General features: G+C 58.1%; 2 protein-coding genes across 3 annotated transcripts; one reads left to right on the top strand and one right to left on the bottom strand.

Moving 5' to 3' along the window:
* The first annotated feature begins 1,329 nt into the window (after positions 1-1,329).
* REX1BD (required for excision 1-B domain containing) lies at positions 1,330-5,348 on the top strand. Its single transcript, XM_003915193.4, has 5 exons — positions 1,330-1,532; positions 1,627-1,709; positions 2,096-2,300; positions 3,519-3,598; positions 5,119-5,348. Exons 1-5 carry the CDS (start codon positions 1,434-1,436, stop codon positions 5,189-5,191), a joined length of 540 nt encoding a protein of 179 aa, XP_003915242.1. The 5' UTR covers positions 1,330-1,433; the 3' UTR covers positions 5,192-5,348.
* A 905-nt stretch (positions 5,349-6,253) lies between these two features.
* On the bottom strand, positions 6,254-13,287 carry CRLF1 (cytokine receptor like factor 1). 2 transcript variants are annotated; one of them, XM_021930912.2, is made up of 8 exons: positions 12,588-13,286; positions 11,796-11,925; positions 11,456-11,625; positions 10,240-10,397; positions 9,971-10,139; positions 7,272-7,459; positions 7,093-7,135; positions 6,254-6,607 (listed from the first exon to the last, which is right to left on the bottom strand). In XM_021930912.2, exons 2-8 carry the CDS (start codon positions 11,879-11,881, stop codon positions 6,594-6,596), a joined length of 828 nt encoding a protein of 275 aa, XP_021786604.1. In that variant the 5' UTR covers positions 11,882-11,925; positions 12,588-13,286; the 3' UTR covers positions 6,254-6,593. The 2 variants fall into 2 exon arrangements, with proteins under 2 accessions (XP_021786604.1, XP_021786603.1); XM_021930911.2 differs by having other exon boundaries at positions 6,259-6,607; positions 7,093-7,140; positions 12,588-13,287.
* Between the last annotated feature and the right edge of the window lie 259 nt (positions 13,288-13,546).

Genomic DNA, 13,546 nt, shown 5'->3' with positions numbered 1-13,546 from the left:
CGAGGTCAGGAGATTGAGACCATCCTGGTCAACACGGTGAAACCCCGTCTCTACTAAAAATACAAAAAATTAGCTGGGCGTGGTGGCGGCCTGTAGTCCCAGCTACTTGGGAGGCTGAGGCAGGAGAATGGCATGAACCTGGGAGGGAGAGCTTGCAGTGAGCCGAGATGGCGCCACTGCACTCCAGCCTGGGTGACAGAGCGAGACTCTGTCTCAAAAAAAATAAAACATAATAATAATAATAAAAAAACACTCCAAGGGAGGATTGAAAAAAGAACCACTCTCAATGGACAAAAAGAAAGGGGAGGGGGTAACACCGGGATATAAGCCCTAGCGAGCCAGTAACTGCAACCCTTCTGGGTCCCTTTCCAGCTTGTGGAAGCTTTCCTTTAGCTTTGTTCAATAAACTGCGCTGCTGCTCACTCTCCCGGTCTGTGGACTCTTTTTGAGCTGTAACACACACCGCGAAGGTCCACAGCTCCACTCTTCAAAGTTAGTGAGACTACGAACCCATCAGCAGGAAAAACTCCCGACTCACTAACAGCCTAGTCCCTTCCCCCTTGAAGGCTGGTGTCTGTCACCCCATACCTGAGCTGGTCCCTCTTCACTAGGTTAGGCTACCAGCATCTTCCTACTCCTCTGGCTGGGCCCCTGGAGGAGGAAGCTTTCCAAAGCTCAATCTAGCCCGTGGATTCTTCCAGCAGGAAGCTCCAAGGCCTTCTCTGTACTTTGAGGTCGTACTGGCCCCTGCTATGCCCCAGGCTCAGGGCTATTACATAAGACACCCAATTCAATTCGGAGGGCCGTTGACACCATCCCTGTCACTGAATCTTGTCTTCACCCCTGTGATTCTCTGGAGGGCCAGTGAATCTCTGTTAATGTCGGTGGAGTTCCAGCCACTGCACTTTTATTGAGGCAGTCTCACTGTGGCTCCGGCTGGAGTGCAGTGGCACGGTCATAGCTCATGGCAGCCCCCAACTTCCAGGCTCAAGCAATCCTCTCACCTCAGCCTCCCGAGTAACTGGGACTATAGGCGGGAGCCACTATGTCGGGCTGTTTTTTCTGTAGAGAGCGGGCCTCCCTAGGTTGCCCAGGCTTACTTAACGCTCTTGAATGTCAAAACCCACGCTCAATACCCGCTTCACGTGGAAGTCGGTGTTGAGATACAAGCATAGAAACGAACTCAAGGCTAACAGCTGTTCTGTATTCAGAGCCGCACATTCAAGGAAAAACGCGATCGCTGGACGGGAACAAGAAGAGTGGGTGGAGGATGGAGGGCTTGCTTGGGCGGCCCGCGGTCTTGGCTCGCCTTTCTTCCCCGAGGTCTCGTGGCTGGCCAGCCGCAGGGTGGGGGTCCGTGGACCTCCCGGCCTGTAGGGGGCGTCGGACGCAGTGGAAGGACCTGCTCCGGAGCCTGACCAGGCTGCGCAGTCATGATCACCGAGACCGCGGCGGAGCCCGCGGTCCCCTCAGTGCCCGCTCCTGAGGAGACCACCGAAGCTCCGGGACGCAAGGAGCTGGCGTGGCCCTGGGTGAGTCCAGGCCCGAGCGGGAACGGGCGCGGGGCGGGCGGCGCAGACCCAGGGGCGCCGGTTACATACCCCAGCCGTGCCCTCCGCCCCACAGAAAGACGCCCCGATCCGGACGCTGGTGCAGCGCATCCACCAGCTGCAGGCTGAGCGCGCGCAGGGCTTCCGCCGACTGGAGGAGTGAGTGGGGGTGCGCAGGGGTTCAGGGTTCAGTTCCCCGCCCGCTCTGGGCGTGGGCGTGCCTGGAGGAGAAGCTGGGTCCTCGCGCGGCTGCAGAGTCAGATGCTGCGGGGATTTCGGGGCACCGAGTCCTCACCTTCACGAGAAAGGCCCCACAGCACGTCCTCACTACTCGACGACCCACTCCTCGTGGCTTCTCTCTCCTCGCCAAGAGCAGGGGTGGGCCTGTCTCGGGTTCCCCTGCGGGAGTCAGGAAGCGTCCTTCCTACCTACCAGTCCTCCCCTCTGGGGTCCGGGGACACTTCCTGGGGGCCTTTTAGGTGGTTGGCGCGGGTGCAGAGCCTGAGAGCCTAGGGGCGCGGCCTCAGGGTCCCCACCTGCCGCAGAGGCCACCGCCAGTACCTGCGCAGCGGCCCGGACTACGACTTCGCGCGCTACCGGAGCACAGTGCACGAGGTGACTCAGGCCTTCGCCGCCGCCTCGCGGGAGGTGCTGGCGGTGGAAGCAGAGCTGGCCGGGCCTCGCAGGCAGCCTCTGCTCGCCAGCCACGTGCGCAGCCTGCAGGAGCTGGAGCAGACGCGGCTGGGCACGGTGAGGCCACCACCCATTCCCCGCCGCGTCCCTAGGACCCTGGCCAGTTCCTCTCGTGGCGCACCCCTGGTTGGTGGACTGGGGGGTGGTCCCAGTATCCCATACACAGACCTCACCCCTTACAGTCCCACATCAATCCTCTATTAAGTCTTCACTTGAGGATTCTTGGACCTTGCCCTTGCTGTTTATCCCCAATTTTTTTTCCAAGTTTTGTCCTTATTCCTAGAGCATTCCCACTTTCTCCCAGCCCCGCCTAAATGCTATTCCATCACGCCCAGGTCCCGCCCCAACAATGCTCCACCCACACTCTTCCGCTTTTCCTGTCCCACCCCCAGCCTCCCGTAGATACAGGCGAGGGGGTTCCCAGGCTACGCCTCCTCCGTATTCCTCCGTCACAGCTTTAGTTTTTTTGCCTATTTATCTCCTGGGATCCGCCTACTAGGCCCTGCAACCGTGCGTGTGTGTGTGTGTGTGTGTGTGTGTGTGGCCGGTCACATCTACGTGAGGCCACGCCCACACCGAGATCTCTGGAATTCCTAGGCCACGCCCCCCATGAGCTACCCGTCTCAGCCTCTTTTTGGCCTTTTTTCTTTTCCTTTTTTAAAGACAGTGTCTCGCTCTTGTCACCCAGGCTAGAGTGCAATGGCGCGATCTCGGCTAACTGCAACCTCTGCCTCCCGGGTTCAAGCAATTCTGCTGCCTCAGCCTCCTGAGTAGCTGGGATTATAGGCGTGCCCCGCCACGCCCGGCTAATTTTTGTATTTTTTTTTTTTTTTAGTAGAGACGGGGTTTTGCCGTATGGGCAAGGCTGGTCTCGAACTCTTGGTTTCAAGCGATCCGCCCTCCTCGGCTTTCCAGAGTGCTGGGATTTCAGGCGTGAGCCACCGCGTCCAGCCTTTTTGCCTACTTTTATCCTGGGACCATGAGGCGCAGCCTAACCCACCGCTAGGGCCACTGCCTGGCTAAGACAAGACGTCACTTTTCTTCCCAGGCCACGCCCACATCGCGCTCAGCACTGCCTCTGGCATGCTCGCTGTCTGCCTTCTGAGAGCCCCTCTAAACTGAATTTCGGACTCTTCCTACACAAAGCACTGCCCCTTGTGGTTCTACCCGGGCACTGCCTTTCTGGGTGCCTCTGTCTTTTCCTGAACATCCTGGGAGGGCAGGGGGTGGCTGCCGGTAGAGACATCCTTCGCGTTGCTCATTCCCCCCCACCAGGTGGCCCTGCTGCAGCTGATGGAGACGCCAGAGCTGGCGGGGCAGGAGGACGCTGTACAGATGCACCAGCTGAAAATGAAGTGAGCGCTGCTGCCCAAGCCGCCTGGCTATGCTTAATTTGCACCAGGGTTGGCACGGTCAGACCCAGCAGAGGAACCCTCTGCCTCTGTACAATGGTGTTCTCATCTGGTGGCCCTCAGATATACACTTCCCCAGAGGGCATAGTCGTGAAACTTCACATCAATTTCGCTGTGCATTGCTGGGACACTGCTGTGTACCTCGATTCATGCCAATCCTGCACACGTGGCTGTCCGTGGAGTTTGGATATTGTCGCCCATGCCCCACTGAGCACAAACCTTCAGATGCCTGTTCTCAGCCCCCAAGCACACACACTCATGTACATACACATTTGAGAGTCATGCTTCATAACCTCCTGATGCTACACATCCCACCAAGATGGCCTTTTTTTTTTTCTTTTTTGCTGAGACGGCGTCTCACTCTGTCACCAGGCTGAAGTGCAGTGGCGCAATCTCAGCTCCCTGCAACCTCTGCCTCCTGGGTTCAAATGAATGCCCTGCTTCAGCCTCCCAAGTAGCTGGGACTACAGGCATGTGCCCCATGCCCAGCTAATTTTGTATTTTAGTAGAGACGGGGTTTTACCATGTTGGCCAGGATGGTCTTGATCTCCTGACCTCGTGATCTGCCCACCTCAGCCTCCCAAAGTGCTGGGATTACAGGCATAAGCCAGCACTCCCGGTCCTTTTTTTTTTTTTTTTTTTTCTTTCTATTTTTTTTTTTTTTTTTTTTTTTTGAGGCCCAGTCTGCGCCCTGTCGCCCAGGCTGGAGTGCAGTGGCGGGATCTCAGCTCACTGCAAGCTCCGCCTCGGGTTCCGCGCCATTCTCCTGCCTCAGCCTCCCGGTAGCTGGGACTACGCGAGCCCTTCACCTCGCCCGGCCTAGTTTTTGTATTTCTTAGTAGAGACGGGGTTTCACCGTGTTAGCCAGGATGGTCTCGATCTCCTGACCTCGTGATCCACCCGTCTCGGCCTCCCAAAGTGCTGGGATTACAGGCTTGAGCCACCGCGCCCGGCCCTTCTTTCTATTTTTTGAGACAGTCTTGCTCTGTTGCCCAGGCTGGAGTGCAGTGGCGCGATCTTGGCTCACCTCAACCTCTGCCTCCCAGGTTCAAGCGATTCTTCTGCCTCAGCCTCCCAAGTAGCTTGAATTACAGATGCCTGCCCCCACGCTTGGCTAGTTCTTGTATTTTTAGTAGAGACGGGGTTTCGCCATGTTGGCCAGACTGGTTTTGAACTCCTGACCTCAGGTGATCCGCCTGCCTCTTCCCAAAATGCTGGATTACACGTGTAAACCACTGTGCCCAGAGCCCAGATGGCTTTTTCTCTCAGCCCACTGTGACCTATGGGGCCACCCCTTCTCCCAGGCACCTAAGCGGTCCCTCCTGCTGCTAGTGCTGCCTGGAGGTTTGGCGGCGGGCAGGAGGGCCCGGGGCTCACCGCAGCCACAGCCCTCTTGCAGCTTCGCGGCAGCAGCTAATTCGCCCCATCTGGGTTTTATTTATAGTTCCCATCCGCTCTTGTAGGGTAATTAAAACCATGGAGGCGATCAGCGAGGTTCTCCAGGATCTCAGGTTTGATGCGGAATCTGCCGAGTGATGGCGGCTCCCCAGGGATGCGCCGAGGGAGATGGGAAAAGGGGCGGATGGCGTCCAGCCCAGCCCTAACCGCCAGCTGGCTGGGGTCGCGCCCCACTGCGCTGCTGACCTTCGTGCAGTTCGAGACACCCCCCACAATAAAAAGCCCTTCCTCTGTAGCCGCTCTGCCATCTCTGTGTCCTAGGGTACTGCAGCCAGTGTGCCTGGGGAGGGGGGGACCCCCACAGGGCCAGGGATTATGGGTAGAAGACTCCCACCCTCCCTAGAAACTCTGAGGTTTTTTTGCTTGAGACAGGGTCTTGCTCTGTCACCCAGACTGGAGTGCAGTGGTGAGATCATGGCTCACTGCAGCCTCGGCTTCACCCCGCTCAAACGATGCTCCTGCCTCAGCCTCCCAAGTAGCTGGGACTATAGGCACATGCCACCATGAGCCCAGTTCTTTTTTTTTTTTTTTTTTTTTTTTTTTGAGATAGAGTTTTGCTCTTGTTGCCCAGGCTGGAGTACAGTGGTACCATCTTGGCTCACTGCAACCTGCACCTCCTGGGTTCAAGTGATTCTCCTGCCTCAGCCTCCTGAGTAGTTGGAATTACAGGCATGCGCCACCACGCCCAGTTATTTTGTATTTTTAGTAGAGATGGGGTTTCTCCATGTTGGTCAGGGTGGTCTCCAACTCCTGACCTCATTTGGTCCACCTGCCTTAGCCTCCCAAAGTGCTGGGATTAGAGGTGTGAGCCACCGTGCCCAGCCGATTTTTTACTTTTAGTAAAGATGAGGTCTCCCTTTGTTGCCCAGGCTGGTCTCCAACTCCTGGCCTCGAGCAGTGCTCCCAGCTTGGCCTCCCAAAGTTCTGGGATTATAGGAATGAGCCTTAGGGACCAGCCGACTCAGGTATTTTGAATCACATTCTCCAAGGAGTTCAGAATCAGACCTTGCAAATATTGGAGAGACAGTCTGAAGTCCTGGGAGGTGAAAATTCTCAAAGGGTCATTAAGATGCCTCACATTCCCCTAAAATCTTACAGCCCCCACCCCAGGCCAGGTAGGCCCCAAACTCACCTTCACAATCACAGCACCTAAACAGCTCATTTATTTAAAAGGACTCTTTTGGAGGGGCCCTAGGTAGCGGGGAGTAATGACTCCCCTTCTCACCCCCAGCCCTGGCAGGGGTTCTAGGCAACTCAACCAACCCTCACACACACACACACACACACACCCAATGGGGTGCACCCAAAGGTGGCCTCACGTGGGAGTCAGAGCTGTTATGGCCGTTGGAGCTCAGTGGCCACCCCAGCTCCTGCTGAGGGTGGCTCAGGTGCCCTGAAGTGAGGGTACAGAGGTGGCCCAAGTTTGGGTTCGGCCTCTGCGTCTCCATGTGGCAGGGAGGGTGGCCTGCGCCCCTAGAGCTTATCTGGCAGGACCTGCAGGCAGAGGGGAAGCCGAGCTAAGCAGGGAGCCCAGGAGAGGGCTGCACCACAGAGCCACTGAAGGAGCCCTCATTCGGGTCCTGTTCCCACCGCTTCTGGCTGTGTGACTTTGGGCAGGATGCTGCCCCTCTCTGGGCCTTGGCGAGGCTATCTGAGCTGCAGGTAAAGCACTTGGTGTGGGGCCAGTATGCAGTAGGTGCCCATACATGCTAACTAGGGTGAGTATGTTCATTCATTTCGGAGGAGATTCCACTTCGGACATTTTCAGGGCATTGAATGTTCTTAGGCTAAAGGAGACAATACCAGTTATACAGTAAGTGCTAAATAAATGCTGATAAATAACAAAGGAAGAGGTCGGATTCCATCTCAGCGACTCTAAGGCTGGGGTTGGGAGGCGTGGGGGTGTGAACAAGACCTGCAGCCACCGGAAGGGGCCCTCCCCTTGCTCCCTCCCGCACACCCATTCAGGCCCACCTTACCTCTCGCCGTGCCCCGTCTGCCCGAGGGCAGGATCCCCTCGTCCTGTGCTTGGAAGGAAGGCAGAGGTGTCGTGGGGGCTGCAGACCTGCGTCCACAGCCTGCTTTCTTCCCCCTCCCCTGTTTCCTGGGCCCCCCAGCTCCCTGTCCCCACCCACGCCCGCGGGTCTCTCCTTCCTACCTGGTTGCGGGTTTTGTGCGACTTCTGCATCCAGGCACGCCACTGGTCGTAGAGGCGGAAGCTGAGGTTGGAGCAGTACGCGTGCTTCTTGAGCCAGCCCAGGAACTGCTTGAGCTCGCGCCGCACCGGCCCCGAGCTCGGCTCTCCGCCCCGCGGCTCGCACGCCCCGCCGCCCGGGCCCGAGCGCTCTGGTGGTGGGAGGAGCGGCAGTGTCAGGGCGCGCCCGGCAGGGGGTGCGCGCGAGCAGGAGAGGGAAGACCCCGGCGCGGCAGGACCATGTTTCCCTCGGGGAACCTCCCTCCCGGTTTCTCAGGGACCGAGTCCTCCCCGAGGCCCTGCACAGCAGCCCAGCTGCGCCCCTGGCCCGGTTGCGCCCCTGGGGAGGTGGGGGGGGGGGCGGGGGAAGGAAGGGGCTCCTCCTCCACATCTCCTCCAGGAACCCGATTCCTGTGGCCTGAGCCAGGTGCGAGTGGAGTGGGGGAAGGGGAGAATGAGAGAGGCCAGAGCCGGGGGGAATGAGACACAGAGACAGACAGAGCAGGGGGCTGACAAAGAGAAAGGAAGAAAGACGCACGGATGAGAGAGCCGAGGCCAGGGACGGAGAGATGGAGACGCAGGGTAGGTGAAAGCGAAGGGGGTCAGCCCAGGAGGAAAAGGCCTGATCAGGGTAGGACAGAAACCCTGGGGACATAGGGACAAAGAGATCGAGACAGAGACACAGAGGAAGAGTGACAGATGAAGGGAGACCAAGTGCAACATGACCCCAGGGACAGTCCCCAGCATGGGCCCATGGGACAGGGAGTGGGCCGGGAGGACCAGGTGGGAGGCCTGCCTGTCGGTCCAGCTGCCGGCTGCAGCCAGCCCCCCAGCAGGCCGGCGGATAAGGACATCGGCCTCACGTCATAAATAAAGCCGGGGACCCGCTGACAGGCCCTGGCACGGCCCCGGCCCCCGCCGCCCCTGCTGGCCTTCCCCAGCCTCCCCAGCCTCCCCTGCGGACGCAGCGGCCTGCTGGCTCCTGTGCAAGAATCGCAGGTGCCGGGCACGAGCAGGGGCCAAGGCTCAGGCCCCTCCCGGCTGCGCTTGCTCCCGCCCACCCCTGAACCTGGAGGGGCCCGGGATAGGGGCTGGGGAGCTGACTGGAGCCTGACTCTACCCCTCCCTAGCTCTGGGACCCTCTCAGGGCCTCAGTTTCCCTATCATCTCGCGTGCCAGAGTGAGCTTGGACTTCCCTTTGAACTAAGTTCAGACCCGTGTGACCTCCTAGAGCCTCAGTGTCCTCACCTGAGAAAAAGCGGTCTCCCTTGCAGTGAAACCCTGGGGGGACGGGACAATAAGTACCTCCATGCCAACTGCCTGCAAGCACTTAGGTGGCACCCACCATGTGGGCATTTGCCACAAATTATGTCATCCAACCCTCACGACAGCCCAAGGCAAGTGGGATTCTCGACCCTACCTTCCAGATGGGGAAACGGAGGCCAGACATTCCAAGTAACAGCTTTTGTTTCATTTCACAAGAGACAGAGTAGAGGCCTGTGGACCCGGCGAAACCCCAGACAGCAAGAGGAGGCAGATCTAGGCACCTAATCATTCCCATCCCCCTGCCTTGATCAGAAGGGGAAACTGAGGCCCATCAAAGTGGGAGTTGGCAGCCCATTGGCCTTAGAAGCAGGGGTCTCAAACTCGCTGGCCCTCTTTTTTTTTTTTTTTTTTGAGACGGAGTCTCTCGCTCTGTTGGCCAGGTTGGAGTGTAGAGGCGCGATCTCGGCTCACTGCAAGCTCTGCCTCCCAGGTTCCTGCCGTTCTCCTGCCTCAGCCTCCCAAGTAGCTGGGACTACAGGTGCCCGCCACCATACCCGGCTAATTTTTTGTATTTTTAATAGAGACGGGGTTTCACTGTGTTAGCCAGGATGGTCTCTATCTCCTGACCTCATGATCCGCTAGCCTCAGTCTCCCAAAGTGCTGGGATTACAGGCATGAGCCACCGTGCCTGGCCTCGCTGGCCCTCTTAGGAGGGAGTGTCCAAAACAGGCCAGGTAGGGATGGGCAAATGGAGAGTGAGGGTCCTGGGAAGGGGTGACCACTGCTGATGGGGGCTGTGGGCCATGCTGTTACATTTTCTGGAGAATTTATTTTTCTAAGGAATCTAGGATATTTGTGTAAAAACTTCCTGGTTTTAAATTTCTACTAGTTGGTCAAACTTTTTTTTTTTTTTTTTCCAAACAACAGGCCAAAGAAAATAGATCCAAGGGCCACATTCAGCTCCGGGGGGGCCACCAGTTTGAGACCTCTACTCTCTTGGAGACAACCAGGAAACAGGCGGGGCACGGTGGCTCACACATGTCATCCCAGCACTTTGGGAGGCCGAAATGCGCAGATCACCCGAGGTCAGGAGTTCGAGGCCAGCCTGCACAACATGGTGAAACCCCGTCTTTACTAAAAAATACAGAAATTAGCTGTGCATGTTGGTGCGTGCCTGCAGTCCCAGCTACTCGGGAGGCTGAGGTAGGAGAATCCCTTGAAACCGGGAGGCAGAGGTTGCAGTGAGTGCAGATTACACCACTGCGCGACAGAATGAGACTGCATCTCAAAAGAACAAAAAAAAAAAAAAAAAAGAAAAGAAAAGAAAACAAGGAAACAGAGCCTCTAGCTGGTTTTGGATTGGCCGCTGGATCACCCGGCCCTAGGGGGGTGCTCACCACTGCGGGGGGTGGAGGCGGCTGTGGGGTGGCTCCACTCACTCCAGATCCCGGCTTTCTTGGAGCCGTAGATGCCAAAGGGGTTGCAGCGCACTTGCACGAAGTACACGGTGCCGGGTTTCAGGCCGGCCAGGCGGCAGGAGGTCTGGTTGCTCACATCGTCCACCACCTGGACAGCCAGGACAGGGTCAGAGTAGAGGGCGGGGCCTAGCAGAGCAGGGGCGGGGCCTGGCAGGAACAGGGGCGGAGTCAGGGAATGGGCGGGTCACCTTCCAGTCCACACTGTCCTCCACTCGGTAGCGGATCTGGTATTTGGCTTGAAAGAGGAAATCCTTGAGGGCGGGTGGCGACACCCAGCGCACGCTCAGCTGGTCCTCCAGGCCCCCAACGCGGCTCACGTGCACATCGGGCGGGGGGTCCGTGGTCACTGCGGGGCGGAGGAGGGCCCCTTTCAGCCTGGAACTGTTTGCGTTTAACTCCCCCAAGCAGTGTGGCCCAGGGCACTTGGCCCACATGGCACCTGCCTCTGTTTTCCTCCTCCTCCCTCTGCCCCCACCCCCAGGATTGGTGGATTACACTATATATAATATTGGAGAAACACTCAGCACCTAATTAATGTTAGCTGTTATCACCATTATTATCTGTGACGGGAGAAACATAATCCTATCTTCAACTGACTATGGGAAAGCAGACATTGCCGGGTTGATATTATTATCATGCTTAGGAGGTCAGGGGGCTGTCAGGCCGTCAGCCTTCTGGGAACGCCCCTGCCACCCCCTCCCCACTCTCACCTCCCTTCCACTCTTACTGAAATCTTTGATGTGACATTTTGCTGGGTGCAGAGAAGCAACTGAGGCTTAGAACTTTCCCACTGTAGCTTTAGGATGTGGGGAAGAGTGAGGCTGCGGGGGTAGGGATGGGGGCTACAACTCTGGAGTACGTGTGTGTTGGGGGGCTGAGGATCCTTCTGGGGGCCCCTGAGGGCAGCAGGGTGAGCTGGCCTCTCCCCCTGAGGCCTTGGTGAGGGGCCTAAAGGGTTAAGGCACAGGCCTGCTTGGGGCTGAGAAACACCCTAATTAGATTAGGCTCAATTCTGCTCACAGATCATCCATTTCCTGCCTCCCGCCCTGCGCCCCCCAGCTCCAGGCCTCGGCTTCCTGGGGCGCCTCCCGACCTGGGCGTCCTCTCCCCTCTCCCCAGGGCCTCCTCCTGCACACCTGGGCTGCCGAGGGGGAGGTGGCCAGGCCAGGTGTTCTCCGTGGAGTGGGGGTATCCTGGCTGTTTCTGGGGGCTGCGGACTGATGAGCTGATGCTCAGCTACTTACCTACCTTCCCTCTAACCAGCAGGGACAGCCCAGGAGTTGCCGGGCTGGGGAGGGGCAGGCAGGATCCCAGGAAAAATGAGAAGGCGCAGGGACCTCTCCGGATGCCCAGTGGGCTGGGCTGGTGCTGAGGGAGGGGCCTAGCAAGACACTGGGGGCTCACCCACATCCAGGATATCCAGCGTGAGCACATCGGAACGGGCAGAGCCCAGGCGGTTGGTGGCCTCCACCCAGATCTCATAGGGCGTAAAGAGAGCCAGGTCCTTGGGGATGTGGCAGGAGTGGGGCCCCACTGTGTGGTACTCCTCACACGTGTTGTCCTGCCCATACCACCTGCAGGGATGGGAGGGGGACAGGACGTATGAGGGTTCCTTCTGGCCCCCAGACCTCACCATGGCAGTCTTAGGGTGCAGACAGCGCATGGGGGCTCAGAGAGGGTCCGCGTTGGTCAAGGTCACACAGCCAGTCTGGGACACACATATCGCCCTCGGGCCACCACTAACCTAAGCTTGTACTTGAGGGAGTAGTTGGTGTGGAGGAAGGTCTCCCCGTGGGCCCCTGGCGTCCAGCGGCAGGTCAAGTCCTTCATGTTCTTGGACCAGCAGCTGATGTTGACGGGTTTCTCTGGGGGCACTGGGAGAGGGGGAGGGTGCAGGAAGCAGGCTGAGGGTCTGGACCAGCTGAGCCTGGGCCAAGGGGTTGCTGCCCACCCGCCAGGCCCCCACCTTGGAGTGGAGGGAGGGCAGATAGGACAGTCTCAGCCCTGTGCTGAGAAGTGCCAGCACGGTTGGTGTGACACCTGCATGGGCTCTTGACAGGCTGGTGACCCGATCTCCAGGTTCTTTTCTTTTTTCAAGGCAAAGTCTCGCTCTGTCCCCCAGGCTGGAGTGCAATGGTGCCATCTCAGCTCACTGCAACCTCCGCCCCCCGGGTTAAAGCGATTCTCCTGTCTCAGCCTCCCAAGTAGCTGGGATTACAGGTGCCTGTCAGCACGCCCGGCTAATTTTTGTATTTTCAGTAGAGACGGGGTTTCGCCATGTTGGCCAGGCTGGCCTTGAACTCCTGGCTTCAAGTGATCTGCCCACCTCAGCCTCCCAAAGTGCTGGGCTTACAGGCATGAGCCACCTCGCCTGACTGGGTCTCCAGGTTCTCATTCCCACCTCAAAGACCTGCATAGCCGTGCCAGTGTGCCCACCACTCATCCCCTGGCCAGAAGGCACACGATTCATGCCTCTCTCCAGAGGGAGATGCTGCTCCCAAGGGCTACCCCTGGGGTATTCTGGGTGCCGACTTACGGCCAACATAGAGGCAGGAGCCAGCCAGGATGCTGCCGTCGCGGGCGTGGCACACAAGGTTGTCCCCCGACTGCTGCCTGGACCCGTTGAGGTTGGCCAGGGCCAGAGCCAAGGTGGAGGCGTTGAGCACACGGGAGAGCTCGGGGGGCAGGCGGCGTCCGTTGAGGGTCCAGTAGAGGCCCTCGGCAGTGGCTCCTGGCGGGTCTCCGTGCACTGAGCAGGTGGCCAGCAGGGAGGAGCCGATGAGAAGCGTGGGATCCTGGGGGCTGATTACAGCTGTGTCTGGGGTCAAAGAGGAGCACGTGTCAGGCCAGGGCGGGGACCCTCCGAGCCCCCGACCGTGCCAGGACCTGCAGAGTTCATGGCGGTCCTGAGAAGGCACTGTTAATGATTGTCCCCCATTTTACGGATAAGGAAGGTAAAGATCAGTTGGGTTAAATGCCCAGGGCAACACTGGTGGACAAACTGACAGACCTAGAGTTGTCCAGGTCTGTCTGACTCCAACACTGGAGCCTTCCAAAACTCTTCATCACTGACGTGCTTAAGGTTCTCTGAGGGGTCACACAACTTGGGCATACAGGTCATTCGGGTCCAAGTGACTCTTGCTTAGCACATTGTTATGATAAACACTATGCTTTGCTTTTTTTTTTTGAGACGGAGTCTCGCTCTGTCACCCAGGCTGGAGTGCAGTGGCGCGATCTCAGCTCACTGCAACCTCTGCCTCCCGGGTTCAAGCAATTCTTCTGCCTCAGCCTCCAGAGTAGCTGGGACTACAGGTGTGCACCATCACGCCTGACTAACTTTTGTATTTTTAGTAGAGATGGGGTTTTACCATACTGGCCAGGCTGGTCTCGAACTCCTGACCTCGTGATCCACCTCCCTCGGCCTCTCAAAGTGCTGGGATTAGAGAAGTGAGCCAACACACCCAGGCATGCTTTGCTTTTTATTTTTTTAGTGAC

The sequence above is a fragment of the Papio anubis genome, chromosome 20 (genome assembly GCF_008728515.1).
Source record: "Papio anubis isolate 15944 chromosome 20, Panubis1.0, whole genome shotgun sequence".
NCBI lineage: Eukaryota > Metazoa > Chordata > Mammalia > Primates > Cercopithecidae > Papio > Papio anubis.
This window is presented reverse-complemented; position numbering and strand designations above follow the sequence as displayed.

Coding starts and splice junctions, on each gene's coding strand:
- REX1BD (XM_003915193.4), top strand. CDS start 1,434: ATGATCACCGAGACCGCGGCGGAGCCCGCGGTCCCCTCAGTGCCCGCT. Junction 1,533..1,626: donor AGGAGCTGGCGTGGCCCTGG/GTGAGTCCAGGC, acceptor TCCGCCCCACAG/AAAGACGCCCCGATCCGGAC. Junction 2,301..3,518: donor AGCAGACGCGGCTGGGCACG/GTGAGGCCACCA, acceptor CCCCCCCACCAG/GTGGCCCTGCTGCAGCTGAT.
- CRLF1 (XM_021930911.2), bottom strand. CDS start 11,881: ATGAAGGACTTGACCTGCCGCTGGACGCCAGGGGCCCACGGGGAGACC. Junction 7,141..7,271: donor CGCACAAAACCCGCAACCAG/GTAGGAAGGAGA, acceptor CTTCCTTCCAAG/CACAGGACGAGGGGATCCTG. Junction 6,608..7,092: donor CAGACGGGGCACGGCGAGAG/GTAAGGTGGGCC, acceptor CTCTGCCTGCAG/GTCCTGCCAGATAAGCTCTA.